This window comes from Petromyzon marinus, chromosome 5 (assembly GCF_048934315.1).
Source record: "Petromyzon marinus isolate PM22_M1 ecotype Great Lakes invasive population chromosome 5, UKy_Petmar_22M1.pri1.0, whole genome shotgun sequence".
Taxonomy (NCBI): domain Eukaryota; kingdom Metazoa; phylum Chordata; class Hyperoartia; order Petromyzontiformes; family Petromyzontidae; genus Petromyzon; species Petromyzon marinus.
The window spans coordinates 11,568,243-11,590,445 of NC_133671.1; the positions used below are offsets into that span (position 1 = coordinate 11,568,243).

Genomic DNA, 22,203 nt, shown 5'->3' on the forward strand with positions numbered 1-22,203 from the left:
CTGTAGAGTCAGTAGATACTACTATAGAGTCGGTAGATAGTACCATAGAGTCGGTAGATACTACTATAGAGTCAGTAGATAATAGTACAATCAGTAGACCGCACTATAGTCTGTATATACTACTGCAGAGTCGGTAGATACGACTATGGAGTTAGTAGATACTGCTATGCATCAGCATATACTACTTTAGTGAGTGGATACTGCTATAGAGTCAATAGATACGACTATAAATTCAGTAGATGCTACTATAGTCATTGGATACTACTGTAGAGTCAGTATTCACATCTATAGAGTTGGTTGATACTACTATAAAGTCGAGCAGATACTGCTATAGTCAGCAGATACTACTATAGAGTTAGTAGTTACTACTATATAGTCAGTAGATACTACTGTAGAGTCAGTAGATACTACTATATAGTCAGTAGATACTACTGTAGAGTCAGTAGATACTACTGTCGGGTCAATGGATACTACGATACAGTCAGTAGATGCTACTGTAGAGCCAGATACTACTGTAGAGTCACTATATACAAATCATTCTATTGTATGTAGAGTGTGTAGGTATATATGCCTACGGGGGGGGCTAAATTTTTTTTTTTAGGGTGGGGCGGGGTCGACAATTTTTGGAAACCTTTTAGATCAACAATTTATCCACCACTTTCTATTACTTTTGATTCAGGACTTCTTCAAGCCTCTTATAATTTTGTTGATGGACAAATGGACAGACAAACGGAATGCCGGGCTTTCTCAATCGCTTAGTACTTGTGTATGTATATGTCATGTTTTTAAGACAAGTTTTTAAATATATTTTACTTCCCGCTAGTATCCAATGAAATGCAGATCACTATCATAAGCCAATATAATAAAAAAAAATGTAATTCCAAAGTTTACTTCATATTTTTGCAAGTCGCACACATGCGACCATTGATTCAACCTAAAAACAATTGAGAAAAAAATGTTCTATAATTTTTAGAACGTTCGCAATATATATACACTTAACATTGGCTAATATTCTAGGGGGTGAAGTAGTGGAGCAGTGGTTAGCACACTCACGATGTACCCAGTGTCCCGAGATTGATTCCTGGCCATGACCAACATCAATGCTGAGTGATATCTTAACTGGTCTTGGCCCTCCCCGAAAGTAACCCTCACTGATTAGAGTGTAGAGGTATTGTAAAAAAAAATAACCTTGACACAGTGTGGAGAGGCCTATATCTGGCAGTGGATTGACAAATTCCTGAAAATAATGTTATTACAGAGCTAATATTCAAATGGAGTTATCTAATAATATTCTTTCAAAGCACTTGGGTGCATCACCTGTTAAAATATACGGATTTATCAATTCACGATGCAAATTCATCTTGGTTACGACAAATTATATTCTATATGAATGTAATTCCACCCTTTACCAACATTAACAAACATGATTCTTACAGCTGATATATAAACTATTGCCATCTTTGTTTCCCTTTTGATGAAGTGTTTGAAATTACTTGAATTTATTTTTACAGTTCAGACACCAAAGTGCAGGTGAGAGTTTGGCTTCACAGCAACTATACTATCCCGATGCACCTGAAGAGATCAATGGGATTAGTGTACCCTTCCCTTGTGTTCTCATGCGTTCTAGCTGCAAGGAGGTGCTTGCTTGTGTCACACAAGCTTGTGCCCATGGTGGGGGTCAGTCCTAAGGAGGATCACGGTCCTGTGAGTCCAACATTGCTGTGGTCAGCACAGCATCACAGAGCGTGACATTCTTCAGTCGTGGCATTAAGATGGATGGTTTGTCCTTTTGCAAGCACCGGGGGCCATTCTATCATTTTGTAATGCCAACATAATGTATTTTATTCACCCAGAAAATGAGACTCAAAAATACTTTTCATGAGGATCCTGCTTGGGATGGGTGGAAATTCCGATGCATTAATTTACAGATCTAATTTACTAATTTATTGCTTATTTTCATACTGCATTCCAGCACTGTAAATGGGTGTCCACAGTCAGTCGATTGGCAAGTGGCGTGTGGTGGGGTAAAGTGTGGGTACTCCCACCTCTTTAGATAATTTTGGAAAGCATGGAAGAGGCTCACGAGAGTTCCCTCTTGTGGAGTCCCTTCCACCAGCAGTAGCATGAGCAACCAACAAGTAAGGCTGCACCTTTACCTTTTGTTATTTATTAGACTCACAACATGTACAGCACTTTGTACTTTTAATGACATGTTTTTAAAGTATTTTTTCTTCCGATTGTACTATCGGCATCGCGTCACCAGGTGAAACATCCTTTTGGAACTCTCATAGAGCAGTGCATCCCGTCGTGTTAGAGAATGGCCGATGGAAGCGGATATCACGGAACTACCTCAGAGATCCGCTGATGTAACCTCTGGTCCACACAGAGGAAAGAGCACGTCCCACTCACTGTGTATGACAGTGAGGTTCATCGCACGACAGCCAAACAAATACCCATAATCCTACTCGTAGTCTCCACGTGTGTTGGGCAATGAACCCAATTTCTGCCCCCATCTTTGGATGCAGGAGTGCTGAGTTGGTGCTTTTTTTGGACCCTCTCCCTTTCTTGTGGTGTATGCTTTGTACTGGGCTCTGGTTGTGTTGCAAGAAAACGTTTTAAAAAAAGGCAAGGGATTTAGTCAACTTAAGTGCAGAACAAAATCTATTTTGATGTTGTTTTTTGTACAATGAATGGTGACTAGGTTGAGATTAACTCACTGCACATTAGGACATGGTTTAAACACAGGCAGCTTCCTGGATTAAAACTCCGGATCTTTTAGCAGTGCCAGCCCAGTGCTATCAAGGCTGAGTCACCCAGCTACTGCACTGTTAAATACATTTTTATTTTCTGTGAATGAGGTGACCAGATGACTCAGAGGTCAGACCACTGAGTCAGTACTGTTGATGTTATGGGTTTAATTCCCGGTTTCACTCACCCATGATTAAACTGGATTCTCAGTTGTGGCAAATAAATGGTCTTAGCATAATCAGCAATAGGTGCACACACAAAAAATCCGATGACAGGAAATTTGTGTATTTAACTTAATTTGTCTAAATTCTGCTCTGTTAATTAATTTATTGGCTTAATTTTCATGCAAAAACAATCTCAGGGCAGAGTGCATGGAAATAATGAACCTGATAGTGTAAAGGATACAAATCCCATTAAGAATGTTTCTTAAGTCCTGTAAATAATCCCTAATGTAGCCATCCTCTGACACTTGTGCCCACTATTCTGGGATTTTTTTCATTGCTTGACTGATGCTGAGAGTGCAATTGGGATAAACTGGAGGTAATTTTTTTATATCTATTTTTTAATGTTTTGGTCATAATCACCTATCCAAAATGATCATGAAAATACAAATGTATCTTGAACCTGCATCGTTTAATGCCATTTTTTACTATGCATTTGGACCCGAGGGAAAACAGCATAACGATTGAACTCCGTACACAATGCAAAAAAATAATAATTGTACATCCAGCCCAGTGGCTGCAGACGGATCTAATTTAAGCTGATGTAAATCAAACTATTACAGTTGACCAACGATTCTGTGGAAATGTTTAATCAGTATTTTACTCCACTGTTTCGTCCCATTTTAATTTGAAATGAACTCAATTAATGGATTACACTGTGAAGATAAATTAATGCTCACTAAAAAAAATCTGCAAGCCCCCCAGTGTGTTTTTCTTCCATATAGGAGTATTTATCTGAAGTTACTTTCAACCTTTAAATAGCAAAGCAAGTCCAAATTCAAATAGAATTCCTAAAGATAATGTAGTGAGTGCTTAATAAAAATGTTGCCTTTTTTATACAAGTGGTGAGGTTGTTCTAATGTCTAATAGAGTCAGAGTTTACACGTTCTAATTCATTCTCAGCTTCATTATGGGAAACACGAAGTTAATGAACTTACACACAGCAGATAATTTGTGAAAAGGCACAACAGCATGCAATAGTATTATAAAACTATGCTATTGTGTGTTGCTGGCTATTGCTAAATAGCTATTTCTCATTACCAGATTGCCCCTTCTGCATAATTAATCGGTCGCAATGCCCCTTTGCTGAGATTACCTATATATAAAACATTGCATGCACAATGAACTGCACATGTACACAAGCATTTGCTCAGGCAGAGGAATTGCTCTTTCTCCTCCACTGCCCCCAAAGTAAGAAATTCCCTTCCCCCTACAATACGTGCGGTCAACTCCCTGCCTCGATTCAGGACGAATGCCTTCTTCTTTTTCTTTGCCTACGACTAACTGTCTCAATCTTTCTTTGAAAAAATATATATTCTTCCTTTTTTCCAGGATGCCTATATCTAGCATTTTTGAGAAGTGGTTGTTTTAGTAGCTAAAGTGAGGGAAAAAAGTATTTAATCGCTTGCTGATTTTATACGTTTGCCCACTGACAAAGAAATGATCAGTCTATAATTTTAATGGTAGGTTTATTTGAACAGTGAGAGACAGAATGACAACAAAAAATCCAGAAAAACGTATGTCAAAAATGTTATAAATTGATTTGCATTTTAATGAGAGAAATAAGTATTTGACCCCCTCACAATCAGAAAGATGTCTGGCTCCCAGGTGTCTTTTATACAGGTAACGAGCTGAGATTAGGAGCACACATTCCAGCCTTGTGTAGGTCTACAATCTTGTCCCTGACATCCTTGGAGAGCTCTTTGGTCTTGGCCATGGTGAAGAGTTTGGAATCTGATTGATTGAATGCTTCTGTGGACAGGTGTCTTTTATACAGGTAACGAGCTGAGATTAGGAGCACACTCGTAAAGGGAGTGCTCCTAATCTCAGCTTGTTACCTGTATAAAAGACACCTGTCCACAGAAGCAATCAATCAATCAGATTCCAAACTCTCCACCATGGCCGTAAGACCAAAGAGCTCTCCAAGGATGTCAGGGACAATATTGTAGACCTACACAAGGCTGGAATGGGCTACAAGACCATTGACAAGCAGCTTGGTGAGAAGGTGACAACAGTTGGTACGATTATTCGCAAATGGAAGAAACACAAAAGAACTGTCAATCTCCCTCGGCCTGGGGCTCCATGCAAGATCTCACCTCGTGGAGTTGCAATGATCATGAGAACGGTGAGGAATCAGCCTAGAACTACACGGGAGGATCTTGTCAATGATCTCAAGGCAGCTGGGACCATAGTCACCAAGAAAACAATTGGTAACACACTACACCGTGAAAGACTGAAACCCTGCAGCGCCCGCAAGGTCCCCCTGCTCAAGAAAGTACATATACATGCCGGTCTGAAGTTTGCCAATGAACATCTGAATGATTCAGAGGACAACTGGGTGAAAGTGTTGTGGTCAGATGAGACCAAAATGGAGCTCTTTGGCATCAAAATCAACTCGCCGTGTTTGGAGGAGGAGGAGGAGGAATGTTGCCTATGACCCCAAGAACACCATCCCCATCGTCAAACATGGAGGTGGAAACATTATGCTTTGGGGGTGTTTTTCTGCTAAGGGAACAGGACAACTTCACCGCTTCAAAGGGACGATGGACAGGGCCATGTACCGTGAAATCTTGGGTGAGAACATTCTTCCCTCAGCTAGGGCATTGAAAATGGGTCGTGGATGGGTATTCCAGCATGACAATGACCCAAAACACACGGCCAAGGCAACAAAAGAGTAGCTCAAGAAGAAGCACATTAAGGTCCTGGAGTGGCCTAGCCAGTCTCCAGACATTAATCCCATAGAAAATCTGTGGAGGGAGCTGAAGGTTCCAGTTGCCAAATGTCAGCCTCGAAACCTTAATGACTTGGAGAAGATCTGCAAAGAGGAGTGGGACAAAATCCCTCCTGAGATGTGTGCAGACCTGGTGGCCAACTACAAGAAACGTCTGACCTCTGTGATTGCCAACAAGGGTTTTGCCACCAAGTACTAAGTCATGTTTTGCAGAGGAGTCAAATACTTATTTCCCTCATTAAAATGCAAATCAATTATAACATTTTGACATACGTTTTTCTGGATTTTTTGTTGTCATTCTGTCTCTCTCTGTTCAAATAAACCTACCATTAAAATTATAGACTGATCATTTCTTTGTCAGTGGGCAAACGTACAAAATCAGCAGGGGATCAAAATACTTGTTTCCCTCACTGTATATAAATCCACATTTTTTGCAAATATATTGTAAATACGGAGATTGCCGAGATACGAGTTTGTGATTCCATTTGAGGGTGACTCAACATACCAATCCTCCAGGTTTGATCAAATATGCATCACTTTTTGGAAAGTCAACAGTGGTCAATCAAAGCAAAGACTGAATCTGTCATATGGATATGGAATTTAAACCAATGCAAAAAATCTACAAACTGCACTCTCTGAGTACTAAAATTAGCACTAAATTACATTTCCTTTCAACATATCAAAATCAAAAGTTTATTGTAAGTGTTCTGCAGTGCTTATGTGCAAATTTGTGAAAATTGCATAAGAAGCTTCGGAGTGCTGGTGGGTTGCGTACAACAATGTTTACACACCACAAACAGTACATTATCTTTCAAATGCCTACAAACAAATCACCCGGAATGCTGAGCAGATTAGAATAGTGGATAGTGCTTGGATGGGTGACTACCACTCTGTACAAAATCCATGTGTAGCAGGCGTTGTGGGCAGGAAAGGGCAGTGCATTAAATCCATTGCTGTTCTGTGCTCCTCCAACCATCAACCCACATTACGAACCGGAATGGTGAAGTATGGTCAAATATCTCTCACAGTCCTCAAGGCATGAGGAGGCCCTCATTCATCAGTGGATTAAAACAAGCAGGCAGTACACGTGCATGATCTTTAGCATTTGTAAGAAACTATATGAACGTAATTGCACTGTAAAAAACCTTCTCTGGGGGGCTCTAAAAATGGCCGTTGCAAAATAGTGAAACATCTTCATCAAAAACACTAATTCAGCACTACTGACTTTCCCCACGTGCATTTCCCCAATCTTACATTGGTTTTCGTCAATTACAAAAACTGCATACGTGGGTGTCCTTTGGGCTGCTGCCGCCGGTGACATTTCACAACTTTCATATATTGTTTCGTTGGTATAATATATACATCGGTCCTCATGCATCCTGAAGTCATTGACATTTGTATGTCTGCACATTTTTTCCGTTTATTATAGGTACATAACCAGTTCGTTTCAGAATCATGGTGAGATGTTGTCTGTCTCGCCCGGTATTCAAGAGGTCATGGGTTCAATCCCGACCCTGACGCTTGCAAAATTGGAGTTTTATGTTCTCCCTGTGGTGGCATGGATTTTTCTGAGTTCTCCGGTCTTTACCCTCCACATTTAGAAATGTGCGCTTAGAGTATTTGGTTGTTATAAATGTCCACATGATAATCCACTTCATTGGGGTCTTTTGTGGCCAAGTGGTTTCTGAAAAATAACTATATAACAAAGTTGGCTTTATCTGGAAAAATGTTTTAAGAATATCTGCATCTTTTTTTGGCGGTGCATGCCAAGAAACGTAAAGTGATCATGATCATGTTACATTGTAACCATTTTATTTGAACAGCTTCCGAACAGCCGCTTAGTAGAAGCCATTTGGCTGTATGCAGTAACCTGTTCAAGGAATAAAACAAAAACTGGGTCTTTTGGCTTAGAAGACACTGTGGCTGAGAAGGTAGGACACTACGGCGCCTTTGAAAATGTACAAAGACCCAGTTTGGGTTATTACCAATTCATAGTTTGCGTCAAATTTTTTAATGAAAGAGTGTTTTAAATAATGATCACTCCCACAAAGGAGTGAATCAGCATTATAAGTAATACACATTAAATGAGCCAATAATCTTACTTGTATTTTCACGCGTTAAGTGAAACTGCTACCCCCTTGGCTGTCGCACCTGTCAGCAATAGGGCACTTGTTCAAATGACGTTCACTGAAAGGTTAAATTATGTTACTTTGGCAATGGTAAAGTAGTATAAGCGTAGCTTTAAAGCAACACAGGATTGAATAAGAGATTGTTAATCAATGCATAATTCAGATCTGATTTCATAACACAGATCTGATTGGGTCAAAATTTTATTCAGGATTTGATTGGTCCCCATATTATTGACTCATTAGACCTAAATCATGCACCCTTGGTATCTATGTCCACGTGCACTCTTTGTCTGCATTTCTACCTTTTTGTGTGTGCATTACTTTCGTGTGCTTTATTTATTTTGTATTAGTTGTTTGTGGTTGTGTATTTAATCCACTATATGATAGCAATGGAGTATATTACTATTGAATGTTAGGTCAACGCTACGAATCACTATCGTTCATCGTCAACGTTAGTATATTTAATGTAAAGCATATTTTCCACTGAGTGTAAGGCAATGTCTCAACTGGCCACCCAGCAAAATAAACCCCATCTTTTAAATTCACTTGGCATGCTTTCTCCAGGGCATTGGCCAAATTATGCTTACGTGAGCCATGTGTCAATTGAATGTTTACCCCAGCAAACTGCCCTTTATTCACCTCACGCATGTCTAATATGAAATATAATTACTTGAATTAATAGCGAATCCTACCTGCCACCCACTGTCATAGAATATTGTTTTTCATCATCAAATTATGTGAATGTTGATATATTATCTCATTAACCGGTTGCTTAGTTTTCATTTTTTTCCCCTTTTTCTTGTTTTATAATTCATTGATTTGTACCCAATGTAATTAAATTCCCTTGCTATTTCTCAGAACCCACAGCCGTGTGCAGTGCACCCTACAACAAAACACAAAAATTATAGCATGGTGCTGCAAAATGCATCATAGAAATTACGGCGTGCAGCTAAACCTTTTCCACCAGGCCCACTTCAGCTGCCCAGTCTGCTCCCCAATGCCGATCGTTTGTCTTTGCGCTAATCATGTCCACTAAGCGATGGTGGAGATAAATCGTTAGCACCTTTAATTGCAGGTCCTGCTAGGAAATTTTAAATCACAGAAAGCAAAAAAATAATGCCGTAAACATTTCCTAAGCACTCCGCGACGACAACTCACCAGCTCTTGTGGTTCCTCACTTACAAGACACAGGCCATTTACTCCATTGTCGAACCAGTTTCAAAGCCAAAGCTCTTTCCCATGTTATTTATATATAATATATAAATATATATTAAATATAAATAACAAATTTTCCAAATCCTTGAAGTGAAAACAGTAAATGTATGCCCACCACATTGAGCTCTACCCCACTGCTCATGAAGGGTATACCCACATTCGTCGTGTTATTTAGCAGGAAAATACGAAAGAATCGGATACATACCCACACCTTGACAGCGACCCACAAATTACCAATTGTCTGTTGTACAATAGGGTAGGCCAAAGGCTTAATAAATAATATCGTTGGCTTAGCAGCTTTGAATTATTGAGGATTTAATCTGGTACCTATGGATTGTATGTTAAATCTGCGAGCCTCTATCCAATGTATGTGTCTGCAATGAACAGTATTTAAGGATAAATGTGTAAAAAAGAGAATTGTCATTGTTACAAATGCATCAACATCTACCATGATCAATCATATGCTGGTCTTCTCAAGCCAGCGGCCATGTCTCACGGTTCTACGATGTAACAATCCACCTAGCACCTCGACACAGGCTAATTTCATTGGTCCATCTCCACGGTGGATGTCCTCTCAGGTACGTTCCCTCCCTTGGCTTCCACTCTGTCATTATTCATGTTTCGGAAGTATATGTCACAGCAAGCAATATGCACTGCGGGAGGATGCTATTTTTTACGCACATTTATAGGTTTACTTTTCATTATACATTTCAAATTTCCAAAAGCACGTCAATATGCTCTCATTAACATCCCTATTTCCCCCTTTTGATCTTGGTCCACCTTAAATAGCTGGCTTAGGTGCACACACTGTTTTCCAGCTGCATCCCCTCAGACAGATATCCCTAATCGTTTTAACAAGCTTGTCAAGATGTTTATCTCGAGTTCAAACGTGCAGATATCTTCATTCAGTTGTTCTAAGATTTGTTGCAGCTCATTCCCATTGGACTTCATCATGGCTATGTCATCAGAAAAAACAAGAGATATTCAAGTGTTGAAATATATTCATATTAACCATGATACTTAATCGAGAACCAAGCATAAACGTAACATGCTGGAACACATTCTGTGATGAGCTGTTGAATTGTTATATATGCATAATAATGTTGACTTAAAACTTTCGTGACTGCAGGAATTCATATTCTATCGTTATTTCGGTAAAGTCACGTAGATAGATTTTTTATTTTTATTTAATTGTATTACATTTTCTATCTACGTGATTTGAGTTTGTAAGTCAAAACTTCTAAGCTCAACATTGTTTGAACATCACTGGCCATTTAATGGGTGGCATTGCACAATTTATATATATGTATCCCTTCAAAATATTCACAATTCTCACCAAATTATTTTCAGCCAATAAATGTGAAGAGTGGTCATTGTTTACATTTAACATTGCATTAATTATGACGACAACTACCATCTCGAATCAAAACTGAGTATTGCATTGTACAAGTGTTTGTTTCCCAAAGGGGTAAACATCCAGCTGAGGGGTGGACTATCTACTCCAAGCGTACAGTCATGAAGCGGCCATCTAACGATGTCTTAATTGAGGGTAATTACACACATTTTGATACAACACTGGAACATTGCCCAATACTTGTAAACAACACAAATTTGAATTGTATGTTTTTGACAAGCTCTATAAGCATATTATTATAAGGCAGAGATGAAATCCAGAAAAAAATAAACACCCTGATTAATATGGTGGGCGTATTAACCGCAATAAGATGCGCTGTATGCTTCAAAGTGGACATTAAATATCCCATGATGTAATTCGCAAAAGTAGGCTGCTGTGTGCTGGCATCATAGTCTAAATTTGCATATTTTAAAAAATGTACCGCAAATTACATTTGGAACCACCGTTGCAATCATCGGCACGCTACTGCAAAAGCAAATAATCAAAATTTCTAACCAAACCAAAAATATGCAACACGTGTTAGTGGGTCCCACGGAGGCAGACACTTCTAACTTGGAGGCAACAAGTTTATTAGACACCCCAACAGGGTAACTACATAAAACACTCGGGATAACTATGTGGTAACTACCACGGAGCGAGACCTTAACAAGGTCACTATATAAACGGCTCATGTCAGTAAAGTACTGCCTGACCCACGATATCGAATGTGACTACCGAAGCCTGAAGAGCGAAGACCGAAGAGTGTAGCGCGGCGGGTTTATTCCAGAAGGCAGCCAAGAACGCTCCCGAGACTGCCCCGTTATCCTCCTGAGCTTGGTCTCACTCCGCCCTCGGCCACGCCCTTTTCGGGATCTTCCCAGAAGGTTCTGGGACCTTACATCACCTATCCTTTTGATCCCCTTCTGGCCCCCGCCCTTATCCTCTGCAGGCCATGTGCCCCCTTGGGTTCATAGAAACTGTCAGGTATGCCATACATACTCTGGTGACAGAGAGAGGCTCTAAGACGTACAGCTACACTCTTCTCTCAGTAGCTGGCGCAACGCCATAGTGACTCAATATACGTCACTACATATGTATTAATTAACAACAACTAAGCTATGCATGTAATGCACATATAATGTGTATGCACATTTACATGGTCCACTTGTATTCCCTCATTAAAATGGTGATATTCAAGTCAACTGCATGGTTAAGCCCTTTTATTGATGTGTGCCAACACTTATGGGTCCAAAGGACTAAGAGACTAGAGGTGATCAATCCAAATCATAAGTATTTTCAGACCTGGAAAAGTGCTTGCTTAAATGATAGCATGGCATCTGAAAATACTGCACAGTATTAACACACCTAAATGGGAATTTAATAAGCGAAGCCCTCAAAAGCTGCATACTCACATTCAACCCACAATTTTCCACGAGCAGCACCCAGCATGTCACATCACGTGATACATTAAGCCTTTAAAGGTGAAGGTGTTTAAGGTTACCTTAGGGGTTACACAATTATTTTAAACAGCTAGACACTAAAGAACACATTATGATAATGACCATTAGTTAAATTATTAAAGGTAGGTACTTTAATATAATCTATAGTGCGTTTTTTAAAGAGTAAAACATCAATGTTTCCTATGGGATCAGGCCAGAGTTTTCCATGGTTCACTTGCACTCCCTCATTAAAATGGTAGCAGCCATCCATGTGTATATGAAGTAAAATAAAGTGTAGCCATTTTCAATCCACCAATGGATGAAGTCGGTCATGAGGGCTTTTTGACCATACTTCACCACGCTGATCAACGCAGGTTGGAGTGGGCAGCATAAGTTCTGATATCACTTTCGACTGATATTAGCGACAACACAGTGGGCTAGCCGTTATACCACTGCTCCTCTGATGAATATTGTCAACAAATTATGTTTAGGCTATATACAATGCAGAGGTAAAGGGCTTTGTGCTCAAAGATATTATATGACATGGGCTTATGTATATAGAGTACTATTGATAATAAATAGTACTGTACAGAGTATGCGTATACATAATAAGAGTTCAACCATGACTGTAGGCTTTAAAGATTTTTTTTTTCTTTTAAGAATGAAAACGTCAGTACCTGTCACAATATCATAAGAAATAAATATATAAGTAGGTAAAATAATAACTATAATGGTAATTTTCAGAGTAAAGCACGCTTTTGACCACCATTAATCAAAGCTATTAGACATACAGGCGAACACTTGGTAAGACATCTAAGTGGGGCTATGTATAACATAACAAGTCCATATTGAAAGGTCGAAAAATGAAATTATTGATTAACCCATCCCGTAGTGATTTGTTGAGAGCATGCCTGACTGCTGCTTTATGAGTGCAATGGCAATGCTAATATGCGATGTGCAATATGGACATGTTACTATCCCTGTGATTGTATACACCATAACAGGATATTACTTTACACGTATTTACTATTTTAAAGTAGTTATGCCTTGATTTGAAGCTTTCGTGACTGCAAGGATTCATACTCTTTGTTTTTTTCGGTAAAGTCACGTAGGTAAAAAATAAATAAAATAAAATAAATGAAATAACTAAATTAAATCACGACGTTTCGGAGGCAACACAAGCTTCCATCTTCAGATTGCTGTATCAACTTGATACAGCAATTTTGCTGTGACGGTTTCCACCTGAAGACGGAAGCTTGTGTTGCCTCTGAAACGTCGTGATTTAATTTAGTTGTTTTTATTTATTTTATTGTTTTTTTTACCTACGTGACTTTACCGAAAAAAACAAAGAGTACATTATGAGACCTCCATTGCCAGTAGCAAGATATAGTAATAGGTTTTTACCCTTTTATCTGGCACCAAAACTGACACCTTTATATAAGGGATCATGTTTGCAATAACCACAACACAAGCAGTCAAAATGCAAACAAAAAGAGACAACTCTGATAATGATATGCACTATCCTTGAAATTGATTGGTCCACACCCAATACGGCTTTTCTTAGAGTTAACCTTTAAAGGTTAGTTACGTCATTATATTCTAATTGTGGTTACATATGCCCCATAATTCAATTGTATTTACATTTTTGTTCATTAAAATGTTCACAAAAGCATGATGTAACACTTGATGATAGAAAATACTGCCGTTATGCCACTTAAACACATTACATTGGAAATGGTGTCCTACAGGTAAAGGGTTAAGTGACAGCCCTGCAATTACTTGTTGAAGCCACTGCTGACAGTACATGTCTCTAGAGAGCATAATTCGAAGGTGACATGGCTTTCTGTTCCATGCTTGCCAGATAACTTGTATGAGGTGGGAGTGCCCACTCTTTACCCCATAGCTCGTGACTTGCCGTTGTAACTATTTATACTGCGAGACGAAAATACGTGGGTGATATAAGAAACGTGCACCGTTGAATCAACTCCCACGCCGGGAAATGTAACCTCTGTAATTGCCATTCCAGTTCGCACCGCATGCAGCCAAAACCGTACTCATTGGAAGTGCAAATAGTACAGTAAATCAAAGAGTGTGGTATTTAAAAAAATAAAGGATGTTACAGAATAAAAACAAAATATGGGTTAAAGTTGTGGAACATTTTCTCTGTGGGGAATCTAAAACATTTCAGTGGTAACCAAAGAAAACTCCTTATCAAACAGCATTCGACCCTGCACGAGTTCTGTCTTGCTATCATTTCTAGCAGCTTTTAACAGTCACCAGCCAGCACTACACCAATTATGTGACATTCCATTGCTCACCTATGTTGAGTGTGAAATAAATTTTCTAAAACCAGCAAAAAAAATTGTAACTTACGTGAAAAAAGTATGAAATTGGTCACTATAAAGTGAAATTCTAGACATGCAGTTTAGCGTCTTGTATGCTGTTTATACACTGGACGCATTGAATGTTTTACTTCAAATCAATTAATAAAGCTGGCAGGACGATTCTTAAAATGTTTTTCTAACTTTCATCTCAGAATGGCATTAATAAAGTATAATGCTGTACATTATTAATATGTACACACACATATACCTCAAAGCCTTAAAAATACCTTGGACATAATTAATTTACTTTGTTAAATCAATGTTCAAGGTTGATGCTTGTGCGATTATACAGCCACACATAACTAACACGTAAAAAAGTCAACTTGATTTACAATTCTTATTTTTCACAATGTTGGTAAACTAATTAATTTACTAATAATGAATAAAAATTACTAAGTCAAACCCACGAAATTATTCATGCTTGTTTAATGAGATTGCAGTCCCTGTTTATTATTTAGAATTTAAAAATGCATGGAATATTCTATACATAACCCTATAATCGTGCCCGTGGACTGTGTTCAATCTATACTCACATTGTGTGTCTATGAATGTGTGGATGTTCACACATGTATCTTCTTGCGAGCGTTTGCTGATGTGGGGGTTAGTGTACTGTGCAACAATGTCATTGAACGGGCTTTGATTCCGAGTAATGGTAAAGTCTTTTCGGAATCTGTCCTGTGCCTTCTATAGTATTATTCAGCCTAAAATCAGTACTAAATGCAGCCTATGAAAAATGCAGCCAGAATGCTTAGCTACACCGCATAACTAATGTTCACCAACATATCACGTGCTGAGCAGTCTATAAGGCTAAATGAGAGGTCTTTGTCTTTGTGTTTGCGTGTGCTTGTCAGAGGAGAGAGAGAAACAGACTCATAGGCAAAATTAATTATTGGACAATGCTTTCATACATTTTTAACGAGTCCTGAGCTCAAGAACACTGTCATGATGAAAGGCAAAACTTTTCCGGACAAAGCAAAATCAATGTTCCATTCTGTAGAAGCCTCATCACGTGCATATAAATGTAGAAATATAACTACAAAGACAAACAATTACAAAGAGAAAAAAACATAAATCTTCACCTCAAATAAAAGGTCTAAATAACACCCAGTGGCAGATGGAGGGTGGTGAATGGGGCCCTTTTTAAAACGCTTGCAATTTCCGGACAATCCCCCCTTGTGAAGTTTCTAGATCTACCTCAAATTGCACCATTTTATAATAATTTCACTTCCATTTTTTTACCGTAGGCCTGATTTATAAGCACTCCATTTAAGAATTTTGACAATTAGCAAGCACAATTGTATTGCCTGAAAGCCACAGGCTTTCACTACAAGCAGCTCCTAATTCAAATGACGACATTAATCCAGTCGAGCCGGTGGAGCAAAACATGTGAAGTAAATGCATGCAGATGGACTGCTCATGGAATAATAATGTTAGTCACAAAACAGATACGTCACTGTCTTATGCCGTGATTGACTCAGATGAAATTGTGTAATCGACGTCACTGTTACCGTTGCCATTTAAACTCAACTTTCTTCTTTCTAACATATCAGCCTTTAGACACACTTGATAAAACAATATTGTATGAACACAATATAAAACAATCATATTGCTGATACGTACGGTAAATAATTTACACACACACACATACTTATAAAGGGCAGACACCATAATGTACAATGAAGTGTGACCCAAACATACAGTAATTAAACGCAATTAAACGTTGCCCACAATAGTACTGCACTTAATTAATACAAAAGAACCATTTTATTCTCCAGTAAGATTAATGTAATTTACCTTAGTTTAAAAGTGTTATACTCGTACTTATCAGCAGGAAGTATGACTTTTAGGTTCACTCTATTGTAATGCATTAAGGGCAATTGGTCTTCTATGTAGAGCCCCACTAATTAGAGTACTGCAGTGCTTTCTAAAGGACCTGCTGCACTTTAATTTCATGACCTGATACCGAGTAGGCTGCCTATGGTATGTATGTTTCCATCACAAAGCACCCAAAAACCAATCGGCAGATGTATTTTTCCTGGTTTAACTTGAGTTGCTACACATTTTACTACTAGAGTGTCACATTATACACCACATCATTTTAATTTTCACAGGCACGATACTAACATAAGGCATTTATGTTTTAGAAACGGTACAGTATTATGCAACATTGATATACGTGTGAAAAAATACCAATTCACAAGCTGTTTTCATAGGCTTTTTTTGTTATATATTCCTGTGTGAAATAAATAGCAAAAAAATGTCCACGATTGCACAGCAATCACCTGTTACAGCTACAGTGAATGCAATTGCAGTCGGCCATATACATGAAAGTTATCATACGTTTGGTTGTTATATATTGGTAAACATTTCGAGTTTAAAACAAAAACAAAGCTTACCTGACTGTGCCTCTCTTCTTGACGACCTCTATCGTAGCAAACGTGTGTTTGGCACCTCGATTGATATCTGACATTACATCCCATACCATGGGATTACTGGGATGTATTGAGAGCACAGATATTCCTTTCTTTGCTTTAAACCTGAGGGCAACAATAAACATGGAATAAAGTGTTATATGTCGTTTATATACAGTGTAAAGGCATTTTGTGATACACAGCACACAGACACTAAACGGAGTTATAATTCACCTCGATATTCTTGAATTTAGATTTTAGCCATGCCATGCGTGTGCCTGCCTTTCACCGATTGCAATAAAGCAACACAACACCTATTTAAAAGAAGACAGGAAAATATGTAACCGTACAGTAGCCTCCATTTGGGTTATTTTTCTTCTTAAGGGTAATTTTCTTGTAGCAAGCTTCAAAAGCTAGTGGATTACAAATATTCACAATACCATTTCGCACTGTAACAATTTAAACACTGCAATATGAATGCCATTTGACAACTCATAGGTGACGTAAAATGTACTAACACAGACACTTCAAGGCACATATAAAGAACCATCGCTGTTAGAAACAAGCATATGTTTTATAGGATGTGAACTCAACATACATTATGCATATTCAAAAAGGGCTCATGAATTTCCATTTCTTTAGAGACAGAGTTCAAGCCTTCAGAGCTTTGCTGCAACCTACAAATATCTCTCAAATCCCACAACCTACCCATACGGTGGAGAAATATATATGTATGTTATATTCCAGCGAAGAAATGGTTAAATTGAGAAGTAATAACCTAAGATAGTGTGTGTTGGTGAAGGAGAAGAGGGTATGACTGGTTCCGATAGCACTTGCCACTGATGTTATCCGCAGCAAGGAATCAAACTCAGGTCGCTAGATTCAAAGGCATAGGCGCGCGAACCACTGCACAACCGCTCAACCCCAATCATACGTGTGTGGAATACTAATTGTAGACTGCACAATCTCTCATCAGCATGTCCAACGAGCTTTCGATCGCTCTTCTGATCCACCGCTGGATATGACATTTTCTTCATAAGACAAAACTAAATACTTGCAGGTCTCATCAGCTTCTCATGCGAACATGACCTCATATGAGTTACCCTTTGCATTACAATTCTGGGCTTTCTTCTCTGCAAAGCAAACATGGCCATATCTAGGGAATATGAAACAGATGGACAAGCAAGCAAAACCCCCACCATTCAGTGGAAGCATGCCGGGTCCACCAGGTTAGAGTCTGTCACCAACATTATGTTGCACCTGGTACGGAGGAGCAGGCAAATATATCTACGCACAGTACCATAAAAAAGAGTTTAATCACACTTCATGAAATATTAAAGTTATTTTTAAGCACCTTCAAAGTATTGGTCTGCTACTGAGGCAAAACTTAAACTTGGCAACATCTGAAATGTGCACAACACATTCAATACCAGGTGACTGTTCTCACCTAAGAAATGCTCTCTGAGCCTACCACTTATAATTTTGCAGCAATAATAATGCAAATATTGCAGTACGGTTTTCTTATTTTTTTCAGTACAGTGATTTCCTAAACTGCATAGAGTACACAAAAATACAAAGATGTCCTATTTAGCGGTATATTTTAACGGCACTAGTACCGTTTGAAAGGCGGCACAGCACGCAAAGAAGGTTGCGTGTTTTCACACAATGCAGCAGGTGCTAATCTGTAAATAAGTAGGCCTAGAATATGCACTGGACAAGGTTAAATACCATGTTTCTATTGATGGAAACAATGGGTTCATATTATTTTAGTTTTGCTGGTATTTTGGTATTCACCCACTGTGTCAGTGCTCACCACAACACTCGCAGATACAAAGACAAATATCCCCCATTTAATCGTACAGACGAGTGGGGTAAATGCCGTAATCACCTATTATGGCTGAAAAACACATACAATGTGCAGATACATATTCAACATGCCAGTGGCATTGCCTCCAGCGTTATGCTATTAAAAATACAGCTATTTTTCCTCCTGTGGCAGTTGTCATTCCCAATGAAAATTCATGGTATTCTGACAGCTACATAGGAATGTATAGAAAACATGTTTATTAATGAATAATATCTTATATTAAACAATTGGCACATATGTGGAATGTTAAAAAAATACGTTTTAGTGGCCTCTCACATGGTCATAGAGTTCACACAGAGGCATATTGTGGAGCATGCTTGATTATACACTTGTAAATAATCGTGAAAAAATTCCAACAAATATTTGAATGGATTTATTCTTAGCTAAACAGGTTTTTACAATGACATTAAAATAAGTCTTCTTCCTTTCATTTGCGAATGTAGATGCAGAGCAACAACTACAATTTCACATTCAGGTGGTCAAGTCAGACGACCGCGTCAGGAGCATTGTATCGTTTTATGTTGTAAAACGATATGGTCTGGTCTGGATGACCACAGTCGCACACTGGAGAGTGTTTAATTTTACATTTGTGCATCAGGTTTCTGCATCTACCATGGTTTGTGCGGATGCGGTTTAGGGTTGACCATGAGCTTTGTGGAAGATGAAACCCAGGGATATTCTGCATTGGGCCTTTCACCAGCTGTTTTAAGTTATTTTGAATTCCATTCAGCTTTTATAGCTTGATCGGGGTCTTACTTGCATTGTTGAAGTTTAAACGCATGAGTCAGAATTGGCTTGCATGAGAAGACTACTGTTTTCCTCGATTTACAGGACTTCCTGGAGGGTTGCAGCATTGCGGCAGATCGGCAGATGGTTGTGGGAAATATTTGTGACAAAACGGGCAGCCAGGTTGTTGGGGTCGACTTGAGGGTTCCAGTGACACACCGCATTGCAGTGCTCAGTTGTACATCAACAAGTCGACTGTGACTACTTATGGTCCATACTGGTGCACAGTACTTGGCTACAGAGTACACACGGACCATGGTTGATGTTCATAGCACTGATGCTGATGGTCCGCAGCTTGTACTTGCTAGTTTCACAACCAGGTCGTGGAAGGTTAGCGTACAGTCCACATTCACTCCGAGAAAGGTTGGAGTGGGGTCACTATATAATCAGAAAGTCATTGTTAGCATCTCAAAGCACAAAATGCATATCAATGATTTAATAAGACGCTGATGATCACAAGGATGGATTAGCGTCAAAATACATTTTTTTAAAATTGGTAAATAAAAATATACAAATACATGTATTCATTTATCTTCCTTTGCGATTAAAAATTACGTAAATCACCAACAGCTACAGGGCAGGTTTTAATACTGTTTTTAGACAGTAGGTGTATCCAGTATCTCTAAGAAAGCAAAAGGGAAGTCTATGAGTCGTACAGGAAATGTACTTGCGAAGAAAATATTAATTCCAGTAATGTGTCCTGTTTCTCAATAGTACTGTGGATTTGTAAATCGCATATGGTCTTGAATGGTCGTGTTCTGTAAATAATTGAGACGAGGTTTCAAACATCTCTCGACGAAGTGTTTTTTTTTTGTTCAGGTTGTATCCCTAAGCTCAAAGCACGTGAAAGCGAAATGTCATACATCGCACTGAAAGGAAAAACGCACGGTATGACCCAAAAACACATCGGAGAGCTCCACAGCACACGACCCGCAACAACCCACACAGCACGTGCTGGTCAACAAGACACTGAATCACATAATGGAGAAAAGGCAGTTTCCACTGAATTCAGGTAAAACAGCCAATTTTGTAGAAAATAGCGGCCAATTGCTTTTCTACCTACGTACGAATCAGGTCCGTGATTCGATGCCACTCACACGCACTTATTCAGCATGTGCACTGTACACACGGTAATAACACGAGCACATGAGCGCCAGTGCAGCACTCCTTTTGTGGCTGAAACGGAATAATACCTTCGCATCCCGTCTCTTTTTTTAAGAGCTGACAAAGCAGAATTAAATATATATTCATGATTTAATATCATTTATTGGAGACACAAAAGATTGAAATGGTGAAAGGCGGCCTCGCTGGATTAGGAGGGGAAAACGCTCAACGTTCAGTCCTTTCTCACTGACAATGTGGCTGCGCAACAACGTGAACGGGCTGTGGTGGGGGAGAAAGGGGAAAAAAAAATCTCAGCATGGAAGTTATTTGTGATCGTATGAAAATTTTATGGAAGAACGAGGATGGCCCATATGAGAAAACGGCCCGCTATGTAATATTAGTTTTCCGTTACAGCCCATTTTATTAGTTTAGAAACCCCATGTGTTGGCACACACTCATTTTATTGGCTGCCCAACCTTCCGAATAGCCCAACGGCCCCCTTGTTTTAAGTAACACGCACTGTAATTGTCAGCGTGTGCATGGCCACATAAGAGCTACTTGGGGGCATATAAATGTAAGTATTGATTGCTGAGTGTTGTAATTTTTGGTAGGAGTTTTATTGGTATTGGAAAAGACCTCTGGATTCGTCATTTATGTTGGCGAAGCATTTCCTGTGGGGTGGTGTGAGAATACAAAATCCACACTTGCTATATATGAATATGGGTCAATTGTGGTCTGGAAAATAATAAAAACGGTAAGTTCAAAATTAACAAGTGCATCGGCAGCCCAATACGCCCGGCTCTGGGAATCCAGTACCATATATCAAATGTCTTTCAATCAAGCCCCTTGGATAGATGATAAACCACGGACCCGATGCTTTTTTTACAGAACTGCAACGCACCAATGTCTCGTTACATCCCCAGTCAGCCGAGATGACTGAAACTCGAGCGTAGCTGTCCCCAATTGCCGAATGTCTCTTGCTGTCTATGACCTGCTCTTTCTGTCCAGAAGCTTAGTCAATTCTTTCCACAATATAGTTCTTTCACCCCCTCTGTAGAATCATTCGTCCATATAACAAATACAACCTTTCCCCTTGCCTTTTTCAAACCACAAGTTAAATGTCGTTTCTATACTTCAATGTTTTGTTGTACAGTTACATGCAGGTGTTTTAAAACCCAAATTATGACTATAAACAATAATACATGACACCTTTTTAAGGCCTGCTTACATGATAATATTAGGCTGGATGATGTGAGGTCCAAGTACAGGTAGTGTTTTCATTTAGATCGTATAACTGTATTCACAGACAAAATTATTTTTTTTTAAAAATCTTTAAAAAGCACGAACATTTGAAAAGTAGCAAAGTAGTAAGTGGCTCCATAATAATGCAAAAAAATAGTTGCATCAAATACATATGAATGTGTCGTTAAACCCGCCAACACCCACCACAGACAATTAGTAAGGTTTGTTACATAAACAAAAGTGGCAATGAGTTACTACTTTAGCACACTGGTGCGTTGGAGAATAAACCCACAACATTTACAATTTGATTATAACGTTTCGCTAGTGATTACAACCAGCTTCATCAGGGGATTAGCCAGAATTCTGTTTATGTGACAAACCTTACATAATTGGCTGTCGGGTCTTAATCAGCACATAACCATTCAATAGTTGTATACTGTATCACTGCTGTCTGTCAGTCATTCACATTTGCTTACATTTATTTTTACGGTCACTTAAATATGAGGACCACAATGCACTTCTTCAGGAAATGC

At 38.9% G+C, this 22,203-nt stretch overlaps 1 protein-coding gene across 5 annotated transcripts in view; it reads right to left on the minus strand.

The window, feature by feature from the left end:
• Window positions 1-22,203, minus strand: part of LOC116939054 (transmembrane protein 132E-like) — a 456,039-nt gene that overhangs the window by 237,276 nt on the left and 196,560 nt on the right. For 4 of the 5 annotated variants that reach the window (XM_076061554.1, XM_032946937.2, XM_032946939.2 and 1 more), the window contains one exon: window positions 16,657-16,797. The exons of the other annotated variant lie outside the window; for it this stretch is intronic. In XM_076061554.1, the coding sequence (XP_075917669.1) occupies window positions 16,657-16,797 (141 nt within the window). The remainder of the gene's footprint in view (window positions 1-16,656; window positions 16,798-22,203) is intronic. 5 annotated transcript variants of the gene reach the window in all.